The 27,372-nt window shown below is 42.9% G+C and overlaps 1 protein-coding gene across 16 annotated transcripts in view; it reads left to right on the top strand.

Annotated features, from left to right (window-relative positions):
- The window catches only part of PLCH2 (phospholipase C eta 2), a 74,281-nt gene that overhangs the window by 27,829 nt on the left and 19,080 nt on the right, over positions 1–27,372 (top strand). For 5 of the 16 annotated variants that reach the window (XM_042031984.1, XM_042031999.1, XM_042031985.1 and 2 more), the window contains 7 exons: positions 16,923–17,069; positions 17,412–17,655; positions 18,176–18,305; positions 19,319–19,489; positions 21,329–21,422; positions 24,786–24,989; positions 26,068–26,188. In XM_042031984.1, coding sequence (XP_041887918.1) covers positions 16,923–17,069; positions 17,412–17,655; positions 18,176–18,305; positions 19,319–19,489; positions 21,329–21,422; positions 24,786–24,989; positions 26,068–26,188 — 1,111 coding nt within the window. Of the gene's footprint in view, positions 1–1,065; positions 1,546–10,652; positions 11,671–16,922; positions 17,070–17,411; positions 17,656–18,174; positions 18,306–19,318; positions 19,490–21,328; positions 21,423–24,785; positions 24,990–26,067; positions 26,189–27,372 lie in introns of those variants that run through there. The other 11 variants (XM_042031997.1, XM_042031996.1, XM_042031998.1 and 8 more) reach the window with 6 other exon arrangements.

The following is a 27,372-nucleotide window of genomic DNA, read 5'->3' as shown; positions in this document are numbered from 1 at the left end:
CTGGACTCATTCCTTAGATGGCAAGGACCATGGGATTCATGCCTAAATGAAAATTGTGGAGGGTTGTGCCAGATCTTGCAAAGATCTTGATCTTTCTGCAATGGCGACTGGTACCTAAAATGCAAAGACGATGTAGGATGAAAACAGCAGGACAATCCAGCTGCAACAGCTGGGAGCTATGAAGGAGAGTCAGCATTCCCAGTTTGGAGAGCCTGAGTGGGGTGGGAGGAAGGTGACTCTGTGAGCATTTCACAGCACCTCATGTACTGAAGTAGGTCAGGATGAGGAGGTACAAGGCAGGAGGGCAACGTCAAACAGCACACACAGATTGGCTTCACTTGCTGCAGTCGGGTGGGGAGAGGATCCAGAGCAGCACTGCCTGCTGAACCCGTGTGGGGGGACTGCCTGCAGGGCTCCGTGGCAGAGATGCCCTGGGTGTTGAGCAGGGTACTGGGATCCTGCTTACCCTGCCCCCAGCATCGGTGTTCCTTTCCTAGAGGGGAGAATAACTATTTACCAATCCTTTATCATTCCTGTTTATTTAGATTTCAAGTCCTCAAAGGAACAAATTGTTTTATCCTGTGTATTTCAGTGGCATGTAGGAGGGGCAGGAGCTATTCCTGGTTGGAATTTTTAGGCAGCACCCTCATACGAAGATGCTGAAATTCTTCTCCAGGATTTAGACAGAACTCAAAGGTCTGTGTCTTTCTTCTCATGAGTTGTGCTTTGGGACACAGACTACAGTAATGTGCATTGTTTCCCAGCCATATCCCATTAATTCTGCATTAATATTTCCTTGCAAGTTAAAAAGGAGGGAAATATATCGTCTTTGCCAAGAAAAGAAATTAGAAATAAATCTAAAGAGAACAGCTTGCCTATTTTTATCAGTAGCTGTAGACTTGCTTTCTAAACTAAAGTAAGTCTGGGAGGATCCCATAACAATGTGTAGGATGCTGAATGGACACAGGGGGGGAGGCATTAACATAAAAAAGAGGTTGTTTTTTTTCCCTTCTTAAATGAAGTAGCACCTCGCTGATGTTTGCTGCCTACTGCAATACATCCCAGAGGAATTAAAACTGACTTCTCCTTTGTGCTTCTTTCCTGACATCCACAAGTTTTTCCTTCAGTTCTTTTCCGAAGGAGTATAGCAAAAGACATCCCTAGGTCCCGCCTGAGAGCAGGGAGGCAAAGAGTTAACGAACAGTTATCCCAGGTGGCTGAACACTTGAGTTGCAGGGAAAGGCTGGAAACATTCATTGAGATCCTGCGCTGGTTTCTACCTGCCAGCAGCTCCAGATCCACTCCTGCACAGGGAATAAAGGAGATGAGCCTGCTGAGAGCAGAGGCAGCAGGCACCCCTAGGAACCCTCGGATGCTGCAGTAAAGACCAACGGGCAGTGTTCTTCTCCTCGTTCTTTAAAAGAGTCTTTCGAAAGATCAGGGATGTGCATATGGTCTTTGCTGCTTCCTCTGGTGTTCTCACTTGAATCTCTCACTGGAATATGGATGATGCAAGCACAATTAAATGCCTCAGCCCAGAAAAAGGTAAGGGGAAAATGTTTATTTTAACCACCTTTCTGAGGGAGATTAGTTTTACTGTAGAGAAAAGTGTAGTTTACAAAGCTTCCTTGGACACTTCTTTTCTGTTATTCAAACTTAAATGCTTTAAACAAATACAGCAGGTTCTTAAGGGAGCTTTTGCTGTACCTTTGCCTCCTACTATCACTAAAGCTTAAATAATAAATGTATCTCTAATGGCTGCTCCTTCCTGCAATAAAGTGTGCAACGAAGGAGTGCACCAGGTATGTTCATGTTCCTTTTCTGCTCACTTAACTAGCTGCTGTCACCCTAAGAAAGGCTTTCTATTTTTAACCAGAGACCTTCTGCTACCCACATTAGAAGAGAGAAAAGAGGCTCCGGTACTGTTGTGAGTCAGCTGCATTGTTTTAATTTTTTAAAACAGGTGATTTGCTGCTCATTAGATGTAGATTCTTTACACCCATCCAACAAGAAGAGTGCACAGAATGAGTTGGGGTTGAAGTTGTCCCTGGCGGGATTAAACCAGGGATGAAGTCAGGGAAGTGCCTGGAGCTGGGAAAACTGTGCTGCAGTGTCCTGCATGCTGAACTTGGAGCTCATCCCTCCTGTACTGATGGCTGCTGAAGGAATCTATGAACTCCAGATCAATTCTCAAAAGCCCAGTTTTAATTTTTAAAAGCTTTATTTCCTCGTCCATTTACTCAGGAAAAGCCTGGAGACAGAAACCTTTCCCTGAGATGTATTTTAATTGACTCCAGTGCCCGGTTGCTTGTCTGTATGCATTTTGTATTTCGTATCTGTTAGGCATTGTGGTTTTACAGGAGTTACGCAACAAGTAAAGAAGGATGTCTTGGGTTCTGTGTGCTCAGAAAAGATTCTCTGGACACTGCTTTCCCACTTTGGTGTCTTTGGGAAGGCAGAGCAGTATCCCTCACTCCCTGTGCTTTCAACTCATCAATGCTTAGTGCCACGTTCCTCAATCCCTTGCCATACCTTTTGAAGGAAGCACTCCTTAAAGTCTCTCTTCTTTTCTAAAAATCATTTCTAGATGAAAACTTTACCAAAGTGGAAAAGTGCTTGGCTCTAACTTGGTGTTTGGGTGTCAGAACCAAACCTCGTATCCGTGAGCTCTGGTTTGGCTTCGCCTTGTCTTTGTTATTAAAATACTAAAAATAAGCTCCAGCAATGCCATTCACTGAGAAAGGGACAACAGGTAACTCAGACAGGTGTGGCTGTACCTGTGCACTCATCACTCCAGCAAATACTGTTCCAGTAACTGAAGGAGGATGTGGATGTGAAAATTACAGCAAATTGACTTTATAAGGTCCCATCCTAGAGCAGAATGGTAATTAAAAAGAGGGTGACCATAGAATATCACATGGGAAAAGCTTCTACTGTACACAGAAATGGCCATTGTTTTTTCCATAGTTTTATGACCATATTGGAAATTGTTTTATTTATTGACAAAATTAATATCAAGTCCATGAATACTTCTAGGCTGAGACAGATTTAATGAATCTGAGAAGTCTGCGAACAATTCAGGTAAGTAGTGAGAGAGTCTCAGTATGCATCACAACAACAGGCAAATGTTAACCAATATTTCCTTGGAGATTTGTTAAGAACGAAGCAGAGATGATGAGATGCATTTGAGCATTGTCAATATTTATGTTAAAAGCAAAAAAGCAGATTTTAAAACTTGGCATAAGAGTTTATTTATCTGTACCATACTGCTGGCATAGAGGCGGGAGATTTGGGAGCATGGAACTTTAATTGAACAATGTGCTAAACAGGGAGAAAGTATTTCCTATATGCAAGAACTTTTCTTGTTCCAAGGAAAGAAGGTGGTTTTCTTAAATCTTCAGAACCTGTGAATCCCCAGGTTTTGGAGTGAGTTGGCTGAAGTGGTACGTTTATCATAGAATCATGGAATGGTTTGGGTTGGAAGTGACCTGAAATATCATCTGGGCAGGGACACCTTCCACTATCCCAGGGTGCTCCAAGCTCTGCCCAGCCTGGTCTTAGACACTTCCAGGGATCCAGGGGCAGCCACAGCTTCTCTGGGCACCCTGTGCCAGGGCCTCCCCACCCTCCCAGGGAACAATTCCTTCCCAATATCCCATCCAGCCCTGCCCTCTGGCAGTGGAGAGCCAGTAACATACTTTTAATGATTGCATTTTCTAACAGAAGTGTTTCAGGACTGAAAACAAGAATAGTTTGCTTTTGAAAATGTCATGATGGGACAGCCTGAGCATTCCTCCTCCAGTTACTGTTCTCTGAAACCTGATGCACCAGTGTGCATCCATTTGTACTTTCAACAGACAAGGTCCTCAGGGAAGGTGTGATGAAACAGGAATTGTGTCACCCAAAGTCCTTTTGGCTTCTTCCTACTGGGTGCAGCTTTCAGCTTCTGAAAACAGGAATGAGAGAGAGGGGCTCTCACCTGAGGATCTCCCTGGAGATCATCCAGGTAGCAGTTATTCAGGTTTATTCCTTGCTTGCAGTAGGGAGCTGCTGAGGCTGAGATTGAATCAGTGTTTGTGATTAAACCAGCTCGGTGTTTCTGCCAGATGGTGTCGTTCTAAGCCAGTGAGTGGAAACACCTGGAAAACAAATGGGGTAACTGAAAAGAGCAGAGGTTCCATGGGCAGGGGTTCCATGAGCTGGAGCTACAGGCAGGGGTTTGCACGAAGGTTCTTTTTAAAGCGTTCCACCTTCTTGCTGTCATCTGTAGCATTAAAAGGAAATGGGATTCTTCTCTCAGGTATAAAACCAGTCGTGATGCAACTGAAGCCAGTAGTTCCCAAGTGTATGAAAGCCTCCAGAGGTCTTCATATGATGATCTGTTCAAGCATTCATAGTGAGAGGCACCAACATCCAGGCTCTCAAGACTTTGGTGTTCCAGTGACTTGCCACTCTCCTTTTTAATGGGTTTCTGGCTGACTAGAGGCTGAGGAGTCATTGATGATGATCCAAAAAATTCCTTGCTCCCAGTAATTCTGAAGTGTTCAATTATCACTAAAGAAACAACTGATAGTGTCAGTGCTAGTGGGAGAAGAATGGGCTATGTCCTGAGAGAAGCATTGTGTCTGGGAAAATCCTTCAAAAATGTGGCAGCTGGCAAACATCTTCCAGTGGAACTGCTCATGAGATGTGACTGCAGAATTTCAGCCTCCTGAGCTGCTACAGACTCCCAGAAACTGCATTTGAACAATGTCCCTCACTGGGGAAGGCCAATATTCAGGTGTTCTCTGGTTCTCCAGCATCATCGGTCCTGATTTTGCCTTTTACTGAAGATGTTGTTTCTGCTGGTCTAGCCCTTAATTAGAGATGGTTTCCAGATGCCTCATCTTCAGTTTAATTAAAAAAAAAAACCAGGGAAACATTGCAAAGAAAATGTCACGTTAATGCTAAGTGGACAACTTCAAATTAACTGGTACCATACGTGCAGTTTCCTGTGATTCATATCCCTTCTGTCCCTGACAATAATTTGTGTGGTGAATGTGAATTGAGTCCAACTAAATGGGAAAGCTTTCCCATTTCAGGGAATTACAGAGGGATAATCAATATTGGCCTCTGCACATTTAAAGACATTATGTGGCAGAGAGCAACTAAATTTTCTGGCGTGATGTGATCTGACATGGAGTGAATGTGGACCTGCCAGTACTGAACAAAGTCCAGAACCGCTGTTAAAAGTGGATCTCTGCAAAATATTTTCCTGAAAGCCCATTTTTCCAGTTCAGCCAGCGAGCTGACACTTTCATCAGCCTTCAAATGCTTGCTTATCTTCTGGCTCTAAGCCCTGGAGAGAAATGAATCTGTCAGGATGCTTTGTTTCAAACTGAGGTGGATATTGGAGGCCATAGCAAAAGATAGAAACCCATTTCCTGTAAGAGCCCAGGGCAATTACTTTACTTCCTGTACATTTACCTGAGCCCTACTCAATCCAGGACCAAATGAAACTGGGCAATAAACTGTGAGACTTGCAGTCCCTGACCTTGCTGTGGGCTCCAGCTCAGCACCCTGCACTCTCTGTGCTGCTTTTTGCTGGTAATCTTCCCCTCAGGGATTAGAGCAGGTGTCTCCTGCTCGAAGGAAACCACAATTTTGGTCATCTTTCAAGCTTACAGAAAGACCTGCTGTTGGTTTCTAAGATTTACAGATGCTGGGTTCTGTTGAGTGATAAGTTTTTGAAAGAAAAATTTAAAGAACAGCCTCATAAGGCTGTCTCTTGGATGTCACAGAAGCTGAGAAAAGCACTGAATGAAGACAGAGACTGAGTTATTCCTAGAGCCATTGCAGCTCCTTTTTTTTTCCCGTCTTTCATGAAACTGGTCTATATTTGAAGAAATAGGGAGTCTGTCACATATTTCAAAACGTACGTGGCACAAAAGGAAGGTCTAGAAGAGTTTTGAATTTTTACGGATAGAATACATTAAAATTCATCCCAAATACAGAAGTAAAATTTGTGAGTTAAAATCAGTTTGTGGTGATGCATCTCAGTACCAGGTGTCTTTTCTGAACGTCTTTCAACCTTTCTTGCATTCCTGTGCCCATTTTGCCTTGGATTCTTGAATTCTTAGAGGCATTTTCCTAGAAGGAATAATCATATTGATTGACTGCTTTCCTCCCAACCTGCCTTAATCTCCCTCTGTGGGTTTATGACCCATGTCCCTGAACAGATGGTCAAGCACTGAAAGACCTTTAAAGGTAAAGGGTTTATGATCTTACTTCAATTAAGTGTGTAGGGACATTTTCTTCTACGAGTCAGTGGCTGGAGACAAGGTGACCTTAGAGCACCATTTATAGTCTTAAAATCTTTTATTTTATGCTGACATTTTCCTACAATTGACACAACTTGTTTGTGACAGCTTTATGACAGCAAGGAAAAGAGTTCGACAGCTCAAATCACAAAGCCTATTCTCACTTAATTAAAATAATTGCATCCTTTTTTTCCAGATGAGCCCAAGAGAACTAAACATCATGGCAGGAGGCAGAGTAATTGTCATTAAATTAGTGCTGTGGTTGCTAATGGGTCCTCGTTCCACAAACATTCCTTCAAGTGAATGAAGTAATTTAAGGGATTTCACTACTGGTTCATTTTAATAGTGTGACTTTCTAAACAGTTTTGGGGAGCCCTGAGAATGTTCATGGTTGTGGCTGCCTAAAAAAGCTGTCCCAGGGCTTGCCCACTGTGAATTGCAGCATGGAAAGGGTGCACCAGGAACATGTGATGTTACAGCTTCTCCCAGTGGAATCAGTGCCTTGTAAGTGGATGGATACTGAAGTCAGGTGTATTTCAGACACTAAAGCTAAATAACTCGATGAACATGCTCTGAGCCAGTGCACAAATGTTACACTTGGAAGCCTGGTGGGTGAGACACAGAGGCCATGGAATAACCTGAATTCCACTCGATACGGGCAAGATGTGCGGCATTAATCTCGAGGGGGGATTACTGTGCTTAGAGGTGCTGTCCAGATGGTCGGGCAGGCTCTGTCTGTGCCCATGGCAGAGGTCGGCAGGGTGGAGCTGGGCTAGAATTAGGGAAAAGGCAGCTTAGACACAGTTGGAATAAGGTTGGGGCCCAGCAGGTGCTCAGGCCTTTCTGAGCCAAAACCATCTGAAAAAGATTGATTTAGTCAATTCTTAATAGAACTAATACTGAAGTTTTTAGTTGAAAGACAAAATTAGAAAATGTAACAGTGAATGTCTTTTCTTCATCAGCATCTGCTCCTGAAATCCCTCTCCTTGGGAAGAGCCCACACTGAAAACGTGGGCAGCTGTTGCATACAGACACAGCTGTGAAAAAGCAGAGAGGGCACTGGAAACACAGAGGCAAATGGCTCCAGCAGCAGAGAAACTGCAGCTGAGCTGGCTGCTCTGGCTGCCCAGTTCATGCTGCTTTAGACCTCTTGGAAGCAGCATTTCTGGGGGAAAGGGAAGAAGCATAAATCACATGTTTAGAAGTAGTGAATGAGCATCATGGTTTCGGTTCATCAAGTTCATCAAGTCATGTCCTGCTGCTTGTGTCAGTGCCCATGTATGTTGGATTTTGAACCTTTGCTGAAATTGAGAGTATTTCTAACTTGTATTTAGTGATGTGCACTTCAATGAGATGTGTTTGCTTTTGGTATTTCAGAAACATCTTTACATTTAGTGCTTCAGAAAGGCAGTACCAGGCTGACTAACTCCTGTGAAGATCTTGGGCTGGGGTAGCTAAAGTGTAGCTGTAAATGGAGTTTCTGCAGGTTTTTACAGGGTTTTTTTTTGATTGGGGTTTAGAACTGAAAGTGCAATGGGGAGAGTAAGTGAGAGAGAGGTGTGCCAGAAGGCATTGACAGCTTCTGTTTCCTCCTTGTATTTTATGACTTGTGTTGTTGGTTGGCAATCATCTTCTTTTGATTCTACAGCCATTAGGAGTAAGATTTCCCTGGGTGGGAGGTGGGAAATAGGAATACCTGAATCAAAGCTCTTCTGTGTATCGCTAATAGCTGCCCATGAGTTGTTCAATGTTTTAGATTCAGCCTCTTGAGACAAGGTCAGTTTGTTAATCTGGTGAACTGGGTCTGTAGTGTGTCCATGCAAAGGTAAAGGGAGTGCATGGCTGGGAAGTCACAGGTCTAATCCTGGTGGATTTGCAGGTCAAATACACTGCCAGCTCTGTAACATTTAATGTCTTTGGCAGTCAGGATACTGAAATTTCTGGGTTTGGTCTTTCTACTTTGAGGGCTGCAGCTGTTTCCCGATGTATTACATAACTGTTCACACTTTTTCCATCCCTCAGCAGTAAAGTGAATCCCTCCATCCCGAAGGATTGCATTAATGATAAACCCATTTGTCTCAGGAGGATCTCCATCCTGTTCCCTTTTTTCCATCTTCCAAACCATATGTGTGTTGTGCTCCTGTGTCTTCCTCAAGATGTTCTTTCTGTGGGATGGAGTCTGGCTCCTCTGGCACTCTCAAAGTGAATTTCTTCCTCTGCAAGACTTTGACATTCCAGCATTGTTCAAGTGTTCAGAGTTCCATTTTTAGCTAAGCCACAGGCCAGCCTGGAGACTCAGACTTTGTTGGTTTTTAAATCTATTTGGTGGCATGAAAAGCCTTTGTTACACTCAGACAATAATAATTTCCTGAAGTACTGTGGAAAGAAGTCTTTAATCTCCATGTTGTGTCAGGTGAGCAAGATTTCTCTGAGGATGTCAAGTGAGGCAAGAATAGAAACCCATTTCAGTAGGCTTAGATCCTAAGTCCTCAGCTCAGTGTGCTTAAGAGTTGGCAGAGGGATTGTGTCCAGTTTAACCCTTTGTTATTCCCTGTTGCTTTTCCACACTGTTATCCAGCATAATAAATCGAGGAGCCTTCTGAAAGATTTTATTTTTCTCTGTTTCCATGATGAGTTTCTTAGGAGGCCTGAAGGGGTGGATGGATCGTGTCAACTAAAAGGATTTAAATTAACCTTCTCTGGGTGCTCCTAGGATTAAAAATCTAACTTTAACTTGAATATTGTAATAGTTCTTTTCCAGTGCTATAAATCACTGGCATTTCTCTCTACTTAAATAAAACCAAATGCACATTTGAAGCCCTGCTTGTGCAGAATTCTAATTCTGAACCGTGAAACCAATATCTGGAGCAATGCTGCAATGGGAGTTACATTTCACTCTTCTCCTCCCTTCCCCTTGTCCCCAGGTTGATAACACATAAATGGTTAATGCAGACTCTAGGATGTCCTGGCAGAATTGATATTTGAATTTTGAAGGGAATACCCTTAGTGTTCTGTGCCAGCCACTGATTTTGTTGCATGTACAGCCTGGAAAACTGCAAGGAATCCTGATTAAATACTGCGAGGGGAAAAAAGGAGCTACAGAGCTTCAATACTTTTGGTTTATGCAGAAGTTTGCCTTAAGTCTGTCTCCTTATAATTAAGAGCCTCAAAGTTTAGTTCTCTCTCCTTCCCTGTGTGGTACAACAGTGTCATTCTCGCCATTTAAGGTGTAATTTCTATAGCGTGGACATTACACAAAGACGTTATGGGTTTATTTAAGAAATTCAGAAAAGCAGGTGGTAGAGCAGGCAACGAAACTCCCAGGTCCCAGATCTCATCCTGGGCCAGGCTTCACCTGAAGAAAGGATTAGGATCTTTAGAACAAAGTTTCCTTTGTTCTTCCCTTCAGGGCAGAGTTTTCTGTGGGATGGATATATCCTTCTGAGCATTTTACAGGAGAAGTTGCTCTTCCCCTGATGACAGTTTGCAGTCATCTCACTAAATTGCTCTTGAAAGATGCCCTAGATGCCCTAGGAGGATGGAAGGCTGTGGTTGAAGTGTTTGAATTAATAGTGGCGAGAGTGTACATAGCATCACTACCACCCGTGGTGCAGACCCAGTTTGGTTCTAGTTTGGAATTAATCTGTGGTTAAACTCTTGAGTCAAGCTCAGTATAAGAACTCTGGGCATAGGTGGTGAAATAAACAACTTGTAATTGAGAGTGAATCATCTCCAGAATTAACTACTCCAAAGCCTTTTTCAAACTGTGAAAGGAAGAGTAGGAAGCACTTAATGAATGTGTTTTTAAACGGGCAATTTGTGTTTAGCTCATCAGGGTAGAAGCATATGAGGCTCCTTGTACAGATCACAGATGGCAGGAGAGATTGTCTATTGTACTTAAAACTTAATGTAGCTTAAGTGGTTGTGATAACCTAAATGACGGATTTCTGTATTTGGAGTTCAATGGGTGCATTTCAAATGGAATGAGGTAGTGACTTAGTGCTTTTTAAAAATTAATCCTTACCTGCTTTTATCTGCCAGTTTTGGAGCCCCCTCAGTGCTCCTGGTTCTGTTACAGCAATTCTGTTCACAAGAGCTGCCTGGCTGTGCCCTAAGCAAGATCTTCTACGGATCTGTCAGCTTACAGAGTCACCCCTAAATAGGATGTGAGATGGAAAGATACTGGGGAAGAAGGAGAAGAAGGAAGAGGAGGAAGAGAGGAAGATGAAGAAGAAAGCACTTTTTTTAAACCTTTTTTTTTTTTTTTTTTCAGCTGTAACATGTCATGTAAATCCCTTGACTGGATAGGGCAGGAGCACAGCTTTAGGATTAGTGCGTATGATGGATTTAGGATTTGAAGCAAACATGTGCTGTGTTTCCATCGTATCTAGTTTTTGCTGCCTAGAGAGAAATGTTCTTTCTTTTACCAGAAATGTCCACTAAAATAGTGAGGAGAACCTTTGGAGAAAAGAGGAAGGCTGGTACAATGATATTTTGAAGAGCTGTATGAGAAGAAAATGTGATTGTTCTTTTTTTTCCCTGTCCTGGAAAGAGACTGAAGAGCTTATGCACCTGGGCAGATCCACGGTGAAAGGCAAGGGTGGCTCAGGAGGGCAGAGAGGGGAATGGATTGTGCTGTTAACTGTGCATTATTTACTGCAGGGGATGTTTTTGGTTGGTTTTGAAGAGCGGGTAGACCCTCAGCAAGAGTGGGACCTGCAAATCTGTTGGTGACCAAAGAAAGGAAAGGGTTTTCTTGTTGTGGGAATCGCTGTCAGGAGGAGGAAGCGGTGGAGGAGCCAACAACTATAAATTGCTGTGATGTCTTGATGAGCAGTTGGGAAAGTACCAAAGGAAGAAGAATCAGCAGGAGGAAAAGAATATCATCAGGAGGCCTTGCTGTCCAGAAATGGATGCATCTTCATGCCAAATTGCCTCATGGTCCATCATGTGTCTTCTTTAAAATCTTGAACTGAAGCCCACCCAATCCTCCAAAGTAGTCACACAGGTACATCTGAATAGAAAGGATTTTATTGGGATTTTAATGTTCTAAATCTGGACTGTGAAGGAGGCCTAAATTTGCTGAGAAACTGTTCTGAAGCAACCTGAAAAATACCACTGGATTTTGTAAATTCACTGCTATTTTCTCTTTTTCTGATAATATTTTTACTCTATTACATGGAAAATGTGAACTACAGAATCTTGATACCTCCTAAGGCCATCAGTGCTTGTTTTCAGTCCAGCTCAGATATGGATATCTCAAAATCTCCCTTGCTTCAAAATAAGTTCTCAGTGGCCCGTCTGGCCGAAGACTTTTTCTGGGTTGGTGGCAGCATTGTAGCTTCTCCAAGATGGAAAATCGGCCACTTTGGTAAGATGCTGAATCCCTGCATTGAATGAAATGGTGACATCTCAAAAGCTTTCATGTTGAAATCTTAGTGGCACCTTTGTGTAGCAGCAGTGTGAGGAGCAGAGAAGAAGGAAGGACTTGAGGCAGCCCTGGTCTGATGTTATGTTGCTTGGTTGGTAGTGTAGTTCTTTTTTTTTCAACAAGCCCTCACTTATAATTTCATTGTTTATTTATGTTCTTCAGGACAAGCTAGAGCAAATTTGTACATTTTGATACGTGCTGACCTTTTTTCATTTTCTGTTGCATAGCCTCTGTCTTCTTCTTACCCACAGCAAGTATTATACATGATATCTGCCAGTATTATACACCTCTTAACTCTTTAAATTTTATTTGTAGTTTAGAGTTTTAAAAACAAGCATTTAGAAGTATCTCTGCTGTCTTCATGCACAGTAGGTCACTGGACTGTTGGGAGGTTGTTTTCTGAATGCTGATACACAAAATTCTCAAGCTTCACTGGCTCGGTGAGAAGGATCCCCTTTGGGTGCTCCCAGCAGCCTTTCATTTAAATAGGTAATAAACCCAGCAAACCTAATTAGAGATGGCCAGAGAAAACAGATGTTCTAGTAAAAGCACTTTAGTAACAATCTTCTTGAGCCACTTCTGCATGTCCAGTGAGGAAATCTGCACAGCCTTGACCAGAACCGCCCGTTCCCTTGGAGCACTTTTTTGTCCTACTTGTCTGTCAGCTTCATCGATCAAAGATATTTTTTTTTAGCAAGAAAATTGGACACATAGATAGCTCAGAAAGTACTGGGAATTTTTGCAGAGGTTGAGAAACACCATCCTACTCTGCTTCTGCATTTCCCTGGATGCAGGTGGCTGATGGAGGGATGGAGAGCTGACAGTCTGACCCCGAATCGAGCCCCCTAATTTCCATAGGATTAAAAGCATCTCTTCTCCCATTAACATCTTGTTTATTAGGGGTTGTGTGCTTTAAGGATGGGTTCAGTCTTCCATTATCTCTTGTACACAGTAAACACTGTCCCAATCATTGCTGGCAGAATTGCACAGAAATGTTCTTTTCCAAAGACACTTTCAGATTGTTTTGGCCAATGAGCAGAACCAAAGTTCTGGACTTCAGCAAAGCTTGAGCCACTGAGAGCCAACAAGGGGGAGAAAGTTGTGCTAGGAATAAGATGGTTGGTTTAAAAGGTGAGAGGGACCTGTTCATGAGGCTGGAGGGATGCAAAACAAAACAAATGAAGATTAATGAGTTTGGATGTGATCTGGTTTTTAACTGGACCCAGTGTAGTGATGCGAGTCAGCCTGGTGTACCTGGGCCATGAACACCACAGACACTTCTTAGGCAGGACTTGAAAAGTATCTTCTGGACTGCTCAGCTGGACAGAATTCCCAGCACACGCTGCTGGATGTATTATGTATTTGGATATATTACATATTTTATATCACTATATTGATATATTGACTTTAAATAAGATTTTATGCCTCCTGTCTAGAAAGAAAGTGACATTCCTGACAGGAACAGTTGGAGCCAGTCAGCTCTTTGGTTTACATGTTGATGAGCCACTTATAGCTGCGAAACCATTTCCAGTGAGACTTTAAAAAAATGGGGCAGTCATTATGTCTTCAATGGATTGGCAGTGCTGAATGTGTGACAAGTGTGGGAGTCCTCTGTTTGTGTGTGGGAAAGCTGTTTTGGTTTGGTGATATTTTAAGGGAACAACTTGCCCTTCTGGTGCACGTGTACTGGGGGGTTTCTCTGGGCTCACAAACATCTTCTGGAGGCCCTGGAGAGAAATAAGCTGCTGAAATCTCGTTTTCCTCTCCTGATGTTGTTTAGGAGGGTGGTGGTTGTGAGGCACACAATTAGGACTCATCCTTCCAGGATCTGCTCATGGGGCAGAACTCAGCAGAGGGGTTTGATGCTCCCTGCTCACTGTCCCTAAGCCTGACTGGGGCAAAGGTGTGCAACGCAACCCGGGGCATCCTTGAACCCTGGGACGTGAATCTTTTGACAAAGCTGGTCCATGTACAAAAATACTCAATGACTCAATCTCCTGACTTCTTTTCATCCCCACATGCTAAAATACTCCCACTCCTTCACACATTTACATCAAACTCAGAGACTCCTAAAAGACAATAATCCTACTGAACCATAAATAATTAATTTTCAGACACTAGAACATCTTTCTAACAATAGACATGAAATTGGTCTCTTTTTTCCCCCTTTCTTCAGGACAAATTGTAGGGTTTATGGTTTGTGTAGTTTTGCTATTTATTGTTACTTTAACACTTAATATAGTAAATATAAATGTTATTAAGAAGCATGAAAAATGACTGTGAGTCTTTTTGCTGCATCAGTCCGGTGTGGAAATGGGTGTTCCACGTTTCTATTCCCTGCTCTGCTCTGGCAGTGCTCTGTGCTGCAGTACAGAGATCCATCTTCTCTCCACGATTTTTTTTGTCCAGATGCAAATTGAGGCAACTCATTAGATCAGAAGCAAGCTGAACATAAGCTGAATTCTGAAAAAAAAGGAACTAATGAAGTACAAAACAGAAAAGCTGTAGTTCAGCCTTAATTGAAGATAGTTAAGAGCCATTTCTTCAAAAACCTGGTTCATTGCAAGACTGGGGGATTTTTATTTGAAGTATAGAAATGAATCCTTAAAGAAGGAATCTGAACAATGGCAAGGAGAAGTAGTTCTGCTTCTCAGCAGTGTGCCCTTTTCACTTACATGCTGTGAAAGACTTCAGAAAAAAATATATCATTTTCTGTTTGATGTAAGTACCACTAGGATATCTTTTTTTTTTCCTTCCAGTCTCTGTAGTGCTCTAAACTTTCAGTCCCACAGGGGAGGGTGTGTGTGTCAGTGCCACACACAGGGACGGGTGTGGAGGTGTCTCTGCTCCATCTCCTGGCCCTTGCCTGGCTGCCCCCAGCAGACACCTCTGCATTCCCTTCGGGGTTTTCCTTCCCATTGCATTGGGAGGATCCAGGAAAGCTGCTGCTCTGACACAGGAAGAGATTTCTTGTGCCCTCCTTTCCCTATGTCACCAACCCCAAAAAAGATGACAACAGACGCTGAAATATTGGGGCTGGTCACGGATCACCCAAGCTCAGTCCAGATGAGCTGGAACTGCAGCAGGCGGTTGTGAGATGCTCAGGGTAGCTTTGGGTGAGAAATCCTGCAACAAAATAAACAGCTGCATTGAAAAAGCAATCCAAGGATGCTTATTAAAATTTTAACAGCAGGGAACATATTCATACTTCATGTGAAAGCAAAGTAAATGTGTGTTGCGGAAAGTGTGCGGTTTTATTTTGGTGCTTCTTCATTATGTTCTGCTTTGTAACAGGTATGATCTTTGATACTTTTCCCATTTCTACTCTTCTCATTTCTTCAAGTAAGACTATTTACTGCTATAACTCCCAAAGAGGAAGTTGGAAATGTAATGTGATTTGAAGTGTGTGTGATTAGAATTAAGAGAAATTCTTTTATTAGCTATTTTGACCAATTTTTTTTCCAAAAAACCCTATAAGCCTTATGAAATTAAAATAAGTTCAAGCTTCCAATAATTATTATCTCAGTAAATCTGATAAATATTTATCTTCATCTGAAGTGGAATGAAAGCAGATATTGAAAAGATTGAGTGTCTGGGAGAGAGTTGGGATCTGATATTGCAGTGGATTCCAGTGATGTTTCTGGCACAGCACTTGCCTTTATGACTGGCACCTGCGGAATATTAATTTTTTCTAAAGGCATCTCTGACTGAAGCCAAGGGTCCAGCTTTAAGAAGTAAAATGTTACACGAGGGATTATCTTGTTCTCAATTCTGCACCTTCTCTCCATGAATATTTTATTAACATGGACAGTGATCTCTACAGAATTGTGCCTTTAAATTAAAATTTTCTTTTACTATAGCAGTCTGCTTTCAAATGAATCTATTTTGCTGAACCTTTTCCAGAGTAAATTAATTGACTTTTTCTGAACATAAGCTCAGGGACATCAAAGCTTTTTCCCATTTCTTTTTTACTTGCCTTGCCTTTGCCTGAGAGGTAGACTTGAATCACTCCAAAGTGCTGTGTCGGTGTTGATGCATTTTGGAATACATGGAATGAGTGTTTTTATTTGGACACAGTTTCATCTTTAATTTTGATGGCAGAAGATTGATAAAAGAGAGCTGACCTCAGAATCTCCTTGCATTTATTTATAAACTAGAATGTGTATTGCATTAGTTTTCATTCTTCAATCCAGAATCTCAGCAGTAATTTTCACTTCTCATCTCTAGATCTGAAAAAAAAAAAAATGTTGAACATGGTAATAGTTTTAATTTTACTTCAACAGATCAGGCAGAAAGTCAAAGGAAAATCAGGTCACAGGCTCTGCTCTGTCATCATGGGAAATAAATGGGAGACTTGGCAGAAAATGTGAGTCTGCATTTATTCCTGGGGCAGAGCCAGTTGCTCACAGTTGGATTGAAGTTGTTGAGCTTAATCCTTGCAGCAGCTGGATTTCAGAAGAAGGCCCCAACCTGGCTCCCAGGGGCTTCCAGTGCCAGAGCCCTGGTTTGGCAGCAGGTCCCCAGGAAAGGGCAGGATTCCCGCAGAGGCAGAGCAGACCAGCTTGCCTCCCTTGGAGAGAGCCTCTCCCAACACTGGTGGCTTTTAAGGCCACTGCCTGCACTGTTTGGGATGCTGCCAAACCCACAGGAATGGAACAGGTCCTGAGGCCCAGAGGCAGAGTACAACACAGGTGAGAGGCCTGCTGTTAGGAAGATGTGGGTTTGGGGGATTTGGAAGATGAAAAATCTGTGCTGTGAGGTTCTTGATAAGCAAATCTATAGGATCAGTGACTTAATCCATAGAAGCAGTGGGACCTTGCTGGCCAAGGATTCCAGTTCCCAGGGGAAATTTCATCCTGTGTCCAGCACCAGGTTTACATGTTGAAGGAGCTCAGATTCGAGGTGGTCTTGAGAAAGGTACATACCTTGTGCTGGTTCCAATGTACATATATTTCATATAAATTAATATGGGAATGAAAACTTTCACATTTACAGGTAAGTCCACAGTTGCCAAGAATCTTTCCGACTTTTTGGTCTTAATACCTGACCTCTTATATCAGACACTACAGGAGACCTTGTCTTTTGACTTGAACTGTTCATTTGGCAGCTGCTCGATGTGTTTTCTTCCTGTAAAGGTGATTCCAAAGGAACCAAAGTCTGACTCACTGCTATCACTTCATTCCTCTCCTCAGTGGAAAGATGTATGAGCTCCATGCAAATGGGCACCCAGATGATCAAACTCCGAGGTGGTTCCAAGGGGCTGGTCCGCTTCTATTACTTGGATGACCACAGGTCATGCATCCGCTGGAGACCTTCTCGGAAGAATGAGAAAGCCAAAAGTGAGTGTCAGCCCCAGAACCTCCCCTCTGACCCCTCCTGGGGCCTTGTCCTCTTGTAAACAAATGAAAATGAAGGATCTGGCTCAAGGACAGGTGTTGTACTTGACTTTAAAGGACAGTAAATGATTTTATGATGGATAATTTATGAAGTTGAGGTTGCTGTTGTTGGCTGTGCAGGTTGCAGGGGTGTAGTGTGTTGTAGGCAACACCTGTGTGAGCTGGGGCCTTGCAGTGTGAGGTTTGGGCTCTCCCTCTCTGGGATTTCTCTGTGGGATGAATGCATCTGCCCAGCCCAGGGCATGCACACAGCCATTAATGAGCTGCCTGCTTTTGCCATTGCAGTTTCCATCGACTCCATCCAGGAGGTGTGTGAGGGGAAGCAGTCGGAGATCTTCCAGCGCTATGCTGACGGCAGCTTCGACCCCAACTGCTGCTTCAGCATCTACTATGGGGACCACATGGAATCTCTGGACCTGGTGTCCTCCAGTGCTGAGGAAGCACGCACCTGGATCACAGGGCTGAAGTACCTGATGGCAGGGATCAGTGACGAGGACAGCCTCTCCAAACGCCAAAGGACCAGAGACCAATATCCTTCCCGTGCTGCCTGGGAGTGTTTCCCAGCAGTGGAGAGCTATGGATAAGCTCGGGATTCCTTACAGTATTTGCTTTGCTGCAAGTGAGCACGAGGCTCAGAGCTTCAAAGCAGTTCCCATTGTATTCCCTGTTCCCAGAGACAGAGAAGTTCCTGAAGAGGGTTGTTTTGGGCAAGATTTGGAGGTGAGTGACTGAGTGGACTGAAAAAACACACAGGTATTTTCTTTCATATCTTACTCCTGGTATAAAACCATCCATTTAATTTGGTGATGGAACACTGAGATTCACTCAGAAGCTTTTCTTCTGTGCTGTTAAATCGGCCCAGAGCATGTGTGGCATGTTGAGCACAGCAAGTCTCGAAGCTGTTACTGAACAGAGTAGAGTTAGATATTAGCTTGAATTTTCATTCCCAGTCTCATTTGCAGTGTTTCCTAATGTGAAAACAATCACATATCCATGATGTCCAGTAATACCCTTCAGTATTCCTCACTGTTCCTTAACTCCTGTTCAATGTGGTTGAAGCAGACATTTGATGAAGCAGATAAAAATGGGGATGGCAGTCTGAGTATTAGTGAAGTGCTCCAGCTCATGCACAAACTGAATGTGAACCTACCCCGACAGAAAGTCAAGCAAATGTTTAAGGTAAGAAAAAATATTTATTTTTTTTCCTGAAAAAGCAAAGGTTTAACACAAAACCCAGTAGGAGAGATTGCAAATACTTCAGCAGCTGGTTTGTTTCCACTCTACTGAGAGATACTACACAGTCCATTTGGTAAATTGAAAAGAGCTCCAAAAACACGTCACAGATAAATTGTTATGCACAGAAAAAGGCAATACACCAGGTACCTTCTGGTGTTACATAACATGAAGACACACAGTACCAAGATTGCTCTTTTGCTATACCTTTTTATCAGAAACTCAGCCACGTTTCCTCCTCTGATTATGTTCTCTCTAATAAATATTATCTAATAAAGTATCCAGTATCCTATGATAGCTGGTAGTAATAAAATATCCAGCATGCAAACTTCTGTATCTGTCAGAAATTTGCACTGCTAAGAGCTGTTTGTTTGACATTAAATTCTGCTGACCTTGGCCCAATTTAGTGAGCAACAATGGAGATGTGTAGCTTTTGTTGTCAAAATGTCCCTGCAGGGACCAGCAAGCCTTTATGTGAAATCCCTGATGATTTTTTTCTTTACTTGCAAAATTAGTATTCTTCCAGATCTTATTAGTTTATGGCCTTGGTTTAACAGATATCCTCTCAAATCCTGGATATAAAATTAATTTCAAGATGACTTGGGTTCCAGTGATCTTCTGAAGATGTGAGTGGGTAATTCTGCCAGACACATGCATGTTGTTGGAGGGTACCTTGTCTTTACTTCATTGCCATAGACAGAAGAAATCCTCCAGCAGGGTTCCCTGTGGAACAATTAAAACCTTCAGAGTTGTTTTTTGGCTCCTGCACTGATGTATCCATGGGAGAGGTTCAAAGCTGTGCAGAGCATCCCTGTGATAGATCAGTCTGTTCTAGCAGCCATGTCAGGCAGCTCCAACCTGCATTTAATTCCAGTGTTTCACTCTCATGCAGGGGTTTGTTTCTTTAAAATTGGTGCAGGCAGTTGGGTTCCTGACTGTCTCATTGCTGTGTGCTGCAGGAGGCTGACACAGATGCCAACCAGGGCACGCTGGACTTTGAGGAGTTCTGTGCCTTTTACAAGATGATGTCGACCCGGCGCGATCTGTACCTGCTGATGCTCACCTACAGCAACCACAAGGACTACCTGGACACTGATGACCTGAAACGCTTCCTGGAGACTGAACAGAAGGTAGGCCCAAGCCAGCAGCAGAATTCCAGCTGCATGCCTTCCTGCTTGGCTTTGGGGATGAATTCCCATTTAAAAGGCGTGGGGACTTTGATGCTGTGCGTGTGAAAGACAGACAGATGTCTCTTGATTTTCATCTGTAGGCTGGCAGGACTATTTCTTGAATCTTCTTGTTCTCACTACCTTTTTTTTCCTGTAGGCTCTTTTGTTGTGCCCCTAAATATAATCTCTAGAATTGCTTTATTTTTTCATGTGTTCCCCTTGAGCAATTCCATCAGTATCTGTCTGTTCCCAGTATTCAGTACCTTGGAGCAAAGCTGGTGTTGCTGGCTCTGCTTGTGACCCAGTGCACAGCCCATGATGAAACACTGAATTACTTTGTCACACTATCTCAGTGTGTGAACTGGAAGATTATCTTTCAAAGAGCAGTTGAGAAGATGATTAATGTATAGGAGAGTTTTTGAAACACATTGTAGTACCTAAGAAATTGTCTCTGAGTATTTGACTCCAGTGCTGCAGGAACAAATGCATTGACTTATCTTTGCCCTTTTCCTCTCATGATCTCCTCTGAAGCTTCATGCCTGTAAGTCATAAATGTCCATGAGTTTCAATCATTGCCCACGAAATGAATGAATAAAAAAACCACCTCTCTGGCAGTTATCTTCTTAGATAAGTGGGATGTGTTTCCATTTCATTGGTCAATTGATCCTCCAGATGGTGAGAGCAAAATGAGCACTCACCACAGGACGCAAATCAGCTCAGCTAATTACTGACACGGCCAAATCCTGCCTGGGAGGCTTCTCTCCCTTGCCACCCTTTCTCATTCAGCATGGACAGGGAAAACATCTTTACTCCATTCCAGGAAAACCTGGTGTTCCAGGGCTTTATCTTTTGAACCCAGCAAATGTATCATCGATGTTCAAATCCAGAGTTAGAGGGGTTTTTTCTTCTTCTTATTTTACTTTTATTTATTAGGTTTTAAATTACCCCCAGAAAAGGCATTGATCTTGTAGCAGATGTGCTGGTGGTTTCATTTTCCCCCAGGCAAAGGTTCTGTGTTGCCAAATTGTTAGTCACTTTATTGCACTCTGATGACAAGGGCTGTGTTTTCATGCCATGTACAGCATCTAGTAGAAAGGATTTTTCTGGACCACTCAGGGCAGGAATATTAAATAGGGATAATAGTTGGAGAGTGCATGAACAGTTAAAAACAGGAGTATTAATTGTGTTAAAATTAAGTTACTAAGACATTGCATTATGTAAAAAAAGTTACAGCTCAACATTAATAGCCCTGGTTTCATAAGTGACAACATTTACAGATACATTTTTCCCTTTGTAATCTTTTCTTTTTCAGTCGAGAATGCAAAGCAACCTTGAAGTTAGCAGATTTCCTGAGAACATTATGTCCCGATTCTCTGTTTCCCTGCTACTAACAGATTTTTCTGTCTGCTGCATAAAGATGAGCCATTTTCTTGTTTTATTTTAAAGTAAAAAACCCTTTGATAATGCAAACTAATCCTTTAATCCTACAAGGGAAGAAATCCCATTGGTTTGTGACAAAGCTCGTTCTGTTTGGATGCTCTGTGGTGCCTAACAACAGATCTGACCTACAAAGCAGAGCTCTGTCATCAGGCAGCTGCCAATAGCACAGAAACTTTTCACAGAGTGCTCCCCTTTTGATCTGACCTGACACTGATTGACAGGAGTGAGAATCCCACTGGGGAACTGGAAATCCTGAGTCCCACTATGGATAATCTGCCCAGCTGTTGGAGCGGAGACAGAGGAAGGAGCTAAGAGAAGCTGTGATTAATAGTTAACACTGCGTTTTTGCTGCTTTTACAGATGACAAATGTGACTAAAGAACATTGCCTGGAAATCATCAGCAAGTTTGAGCCATGCCCGGAGAACAAGAAGGAGGGAGCCCTGGGAATTGATGGTAAGCTGGCTGGTGCAGCTTTTGGAGGGAAAAGGGAACTGTCTCAATGCTCAGGAGAATATTGTTGCTGCTTGCAGAATATATACTTGTAGAATTTTGTCATGTTGTATAGAGAATGTTTCCAGTCTTTTTGCTTTTTTTTAAATATCTACCATTTGCTGAGAAACCTAAAGGGAAATCAGATCTCTTTGGAGGAATTTTGAAAGATACATATCATGATGAAGCAGCAGTCATTGAAAGTCAGCTGGAACTGGAGGTGTCTTTATTTGTGCTTTGGAAAATACAGTTGAATTTAGTTGCATCATTCCTGCAGGTATTTTTGGAAATCATTTAAGTCTTAATAAGAGGAGTGATGTGATCCAGAGTAAATGTCTGAGTGGGATGATAGATGAAATTGGTCCTGCCTTCCTGACCTTTGCTGCTGAAGCCTTCTCTCTAAATATGTCAATGCTGTACCACCAGGCTGGTAGCTGTTATTTTGGGGACTGACTGTAAGTCCTTTCCCCTAAATAGTAAATCTTCAGCCGGATCTTATTGACTCTGAGAAGAGAGTACATTCCTCAGGAATTAGATTCTGTGCAAAAGTTCTTGGACCTTTAGCAAATCAGTCTTGTCCATTTCTGTGGGTGTGTTGTCATCCTGAAAAGTGGCAGAACAGAAGTTGTTTGGTTTCCTGCAGGAAGAAGTGGGTAGTTTCTGGTACAGTGTGTAAGGTGCTTGCTTAGGATGGGTCAAGGTCTGTTCTACTTCCAGACTAAATTTTCAATTTATTTTAAAGCTTATGCTAATGCCAGTGAGGGAGCAGATGACATTCTTTTCATTTTCTGGTCTTTACAGGCAGTTGCAGTCACATAAATAATGAATAAGCAAGTTCAATATCTTGCCTTCCTCATATCTGTAAAAGTAGGAGTAGGCTTTTCAAACTTTTGTAGGTTTCCATAGAGGAAACTATTCTATAAAAAAATCTATACAATTGCTTTGCCTCAGAATGGATGATAAAACATTAGAGAGTTTATGGGTTAGGATAAGAGAGTCCAGCATGGTGACATTCTGCTGGTGTCTGCTACAGATCTCCTGACTGGGGGAAGCAGAAGGTGAGGTCCTTTGGAGACAATGGGAAAAAGCTTCGTGATCTTAACCCCTCCAGTAACTTGCTGGAAGTGCAGCAGAACAGAAGAGACCCAATCTAGAGCTTAATTAATGCAGGAGATTTCAGGTAACATCCAAACAGAGGTGACTGAGGAGCTGACAGGGACACAGTGCTGGGCTGGTGCTGACAAAGGAGGAAGAACTGCTTAAAAATCATAGATCTGTGTCTGCATGTACATCACGTATGAACGTGTGTGCACACACACACACATAGGAGTTATTCTTTTGTCTTTTGTGGAGTTGAGACCTTAGATGTCTCCCGTCTCCCAGAAAACAAGTCCAGTGTTGCCCTGGGGGCTGAAGTGCAACGGCCATGGAAGCTGAGGCTGCCTGTTTATTCCTCAAACTGGTACTGCCCAGACAGGAGCATCCTGCCCACACTTGGCTGCACTTCAGTAGAGTGAAATAATAGTGCAGTGTTCTTTGTCCTTTTGTATTCATTCATATGCCTGTCCTGCCTTGTGTCCTCAGCTGTGCTGGCTTTTGCCGTGGAGCACCTTGGACTGGCCTGTGACAATTGGCTCATTCACAGCCTTGCAAAGAAACCCTTTACCTTTGTCTGCTGATCAAAGTGACACCGTGCCAGTGCACCTTCCCTGAGTGTGAGCACTGGAGTCCTGTGGGACACACTGCTGACAGGATCTTCCTTCATTCCTGTTTCTTCCTTGTAGGACTGATAAATCCAGTTGGTGTGAACTCATTACAACAGTCGTGACATCATATTTTAACAAGAGCTTAAAGCAAACAATGGTGTTGTTGCAGCAGCTGGGTGGAATTAATCTTGCAGCAGCTGATTTGTTTGCAGGAAGAACTGATTAACCTGCCATGAGTTGTTGGCTGTGTGTTTGCTGACACACTCTGCTCTATCCATTTTCCACGGTGGTTGCTCTGCCTTGGTTCATCTTTTGTTTTCACCCTGGCTCTATCACTGATTTGCTCATTGATAATGATATGTGCTCCAAGAGACTCCAATATTCAGCTGGGCTGAGAATTCCCTGGCATTGTGTCCCATTGTATTGTTCAAAAAGTTCTGGCTGCTATGTGTATTTATCAGCTCTTTTCCTTTAATAAAACTTTCATCAACACCAAATGTACAGCCTAGGAGAACCATCATAAAGGTGACATTTTATCTTGTCACAGTCAAAGTGTGTTAAGACCTTTAGAAGTTTGGCAGGATTTTTACATGGGCACTGAGTTATTTATGGAATGGGTGAAATGTCAGGAGAATCAGAGGTCTTGAAGCAGAAACCTATTGGCCAAAGGCATCATTGCTGTCAGCAAAGCCAGGGTGTGAATGGGAGTCTGAGTCTTTCCTCCGTGGTGAAAGGAAAATGTTTGGGGGATATTTGAAGTGCAAGTTACAGCGTTTCATGTCAGCCTGGATTGTGGAAATATCTGTGATATGTGCACAAATGTCTGCTGGAGGTCTGAGAGCAGCAATTTCACACAAAGATAAAATCATAACTTGCTAAAACTTTGCTTCTGAACAAGAGTGGTGATTGCGATACACAGAGGGCCCGGGCGATGATGCCTGCAGGATTTACAGGCGTCCCACTGCTCCAGAAAATAAATTCTTCTAGTAGCATCACCGAAGGCCCCACAGATATTTCATTGAGTTGATATTTCAGTGTCAAGTCTGGAGTGAACGTCAGTCTCTGAGGCAACATTAGTGCAGTACTGCAGAGCTCCCCACTCCGCAGGCATGTTTGTGGTGTCATATCCAAATTGGAGACTGTAGCTTGTACAAGCCAATGTGTGCTGTCATTCTTCTGGTATTTTTGGGGAAAATACTGAAAGAGGAGAGGAGAGTACCTCCTGTTGGACCACCAAAAACTGTGTCTAGACAGCCCAATACTGTAAATCTTACAACATTTCACTGAGGAGCAACACCGGGATATGACTGCAGATCTCTGGAGGCTTTTATATACCACATGACCTAATGTCCCAGCAGAATCTTTTGACACAAATTATAAGCCTAAAAGGTTTGGATTAAATAGATGTCTTTTTCTCAGGAAAGGCAGAGTGGGAAAACGTACAAAGCAATTAGAAAGGCAATAATTGCACTTGGTCATGGTGACATTTGGGATGCAGTGTTGCTATTTCTTTATCTTAAGTGTGTTGGTGAACACAGGGATGCATTTTAGGCTGGTTTTAGGAAGGTTACAGCAACAAAAAGGATGAAACTGCATTATTTATAGTGGTGTTTGTTCCCAGGTTTCACCAACTACATGCGGAGTCCATCAGGGGACATATTCAACCCAGAACATTACCAAGTGAACCAGGACATGAGCTACCCTCTGAGTCACTATTTCATTACCTCTTCACACAACACCTACCTCATGGGAGATCAGCTGATGTCCCAGTCCAGGGTGGACATGTATGCATGGGTGCTACAGTCTGGCTGTCGCTGCGTGGAAGGTAAAGAGCTAAAAGGAGCTGTCAGTGGGCTCTGTAGTCTTGTTTCTCTTCTCTGAAGAAAGATTTGTGACTTCTGCAGAAGACATGATAATTGGGGAGAAGAAATAGCCTGGGAAAATGGTGTCTTCCCTTCATAAAGAGCAACAAAATAATGTGATAGAATGGACAAATTTTCCTGAGCATGGAAATAAGACAGGCATTTGGGGAGTGGTGGTGTTGGTACTGATGAAAAAAATTGTAAACCTCTTGTTGTAGAGAGGGTGCTGACATTGGGCAGAATGCATTGGTGCTTGTCCTGCCTAGCCAAGTGTGTGACGATCAGATGGCAAATATGGCAGAGTTCTTGGCACACCTGAGAGGAAAGTGGATGTGTCTCCTAAGGGAAGTAGGGAAGTATCCTGTGAAATGGTGACAGTCTCTGCAGTGACCAGGATCCCTTCTTGTGCAATCCCTTCTGATGCTTGTGCTGCCTTTCTGAGACATTGCCTGTTTCACAATCATCTTTAATGTTCTGACCATCAAAGTGTTTTCACAGTTTTTCAGAAGGCAAATATTATGGTTTGCTCAGGTTGGATGGTAGGTGTGCCATTGGGTGCTTCAGAGGAGTAAAACATTTCATGGAAAGATGATTATAGACAAGTATAAAGTCAGGCAAAATCCAAGGTGGGCTAGAGATGGCCAGGTCTTGGCTTGGCCTGTGCTGTGAGCAGCTTGGCTGAGAGCCTCTGCTTTCCTTTCCAGGTTCAGCAGTAGCACAGTGAAAGCAGTGCTCTGGTCTGTCATCTCTCTCCCTGTCATAACACTCCTCAGCATTTGTTTGAAGAGTTCCTTTGTTTGAAGAGTTCCTTTGCTTGGGGCTTTCTCAAACAATGGGAACAGTCACCTGGTCCCAGCAGAAAGTCAAGGCCAGGAAGTTCCTTCCAAGGGAGCCAAAGATGAAGGGTGGGAATGAACCTGTGCCTGGCTTTGGGGCACGGCTGGCTGGGCTGCTGAAGGGAATTTCAGGGTCTCATGTTCCCCCCCAGATGGTGGCCCAGGTGTTCCTGGTCTGATGGCTGTTGTTGTTTGTGTCCTACAGTTGACTGCTGGGACGGGCCGGATGGTGAACCAATTGTCCACCATGGATACACCTTGACTTCCAAAATCCTCTTCAAAGATGTGATTGAAACTATCAACAAATATGCCTTTATCAAGAATGAGTATGTATCCAGCCTGCCAACCTTTGAGTCTCAGGGCTACGATTGGGAGTGTTCCCTGGCATCCTTGTACAGGGAGTGAAGATCTGACCTGTTCCTGCAGAGAACAGAATTCCAGACAGAATTTGGAGTTGTTTTCTGGGGGGAAATCCTTCAGATCCTTCAGAAAGAAACAGCAAGGCAAAGATGAGTAGGGACATTCTGCCTAGAGGTTTGGGGCTGGCTTTATTGAGCTTGTACAACGCCTGAGGAACAACAGGTTTTGCCAGTGAATGTTTTTATTGAAGGACTGACAGCTGAACCACTGTATCTCTCTGGATGTGCACTCTGGTGCTGCCAAGGATACACCTGGGTGCTCCAGGGATAGGAAACAAGTCAGGGAATAAAGAATCCAAAGAGACAGTAACCTGATTGTGGACAAAGCAGACTGTTCAGGGGAAAGAGGTTATTTTCCCTACAGGTACATCGCTCAAAAAATCAGTATTATTAATGGGAAGTTTCATATACCTTGGCAGTTACTGTTCTCCTCCTCCACACACAGTCAAAATGTGTGTGCCAACCTTTGGGTTTTTTTTAAAGAGAAATTACTTTATCTCTATAAAAATTTTCCAGTAGCTCCCCCAAAGCAGCCCATCCGCCTTTATAAATAGAGCTAAACTTGAGCTAAATTTTCAGGCAAGGTAAACTTCTTGTGAGCCTGAGATTTTTTGCAGTTTGCCTGAAGACATGGTAAACAAATCAAAGGAAAGCTGGCCAGAAGAATATAAGGCAATGCTTCTGAAATTGTTCAGTTTTTTAAACCTTTGCAAAAATGTTAACTGGGACCATATCCTTAACTGGGAAAGTTTTGTCCTGCAGGCATCGTCTGGCTGAAAGCTTTATTTTTTCTGATGAGGAGCTAATAAGGGCCAGATGTCAGGATAGAAATAACTGACTTTTAATTAATGAATACCTGATAGTTTAGTCCTGCAAAACTCCTTTATAGACTGGCTTTTGTGCTCATCTTAAAGTGCATCCTCTCTAAAGAGAAATCCCATCTTCAATGTGGTTTTGCACAGCACTGACCACACTGGAGTAGATGTTCCACAAGTCTTCCCTTCAACCAACCAGGCATCGTTGTTCCTTGGCCTCAGCCTGGAAAATCAACAATAAATGACAACAATAAAACTTAATCTAGAAATAACACT

This window comes from Corvus kubaryi, unplaced genomic scaffold (assembly GCF_017639235.1).
Source record: "Corvus kubaryi isolate FWS band 111438036 unplaced genomic scaffold, C.kubaryi_AGA036_p1.0 37352, whole genome shotgun sequence".
NCBI classification, from domain to species: domain Eukaryota; kingdom Metazoa; phylum Chordata; class Aves; order Passeriformes; family Corvidae; genus Corvus; species Corvus kubaryi.
This window is presented reverse-complemented; position numbering and strand designations above follow the sequence as displayed.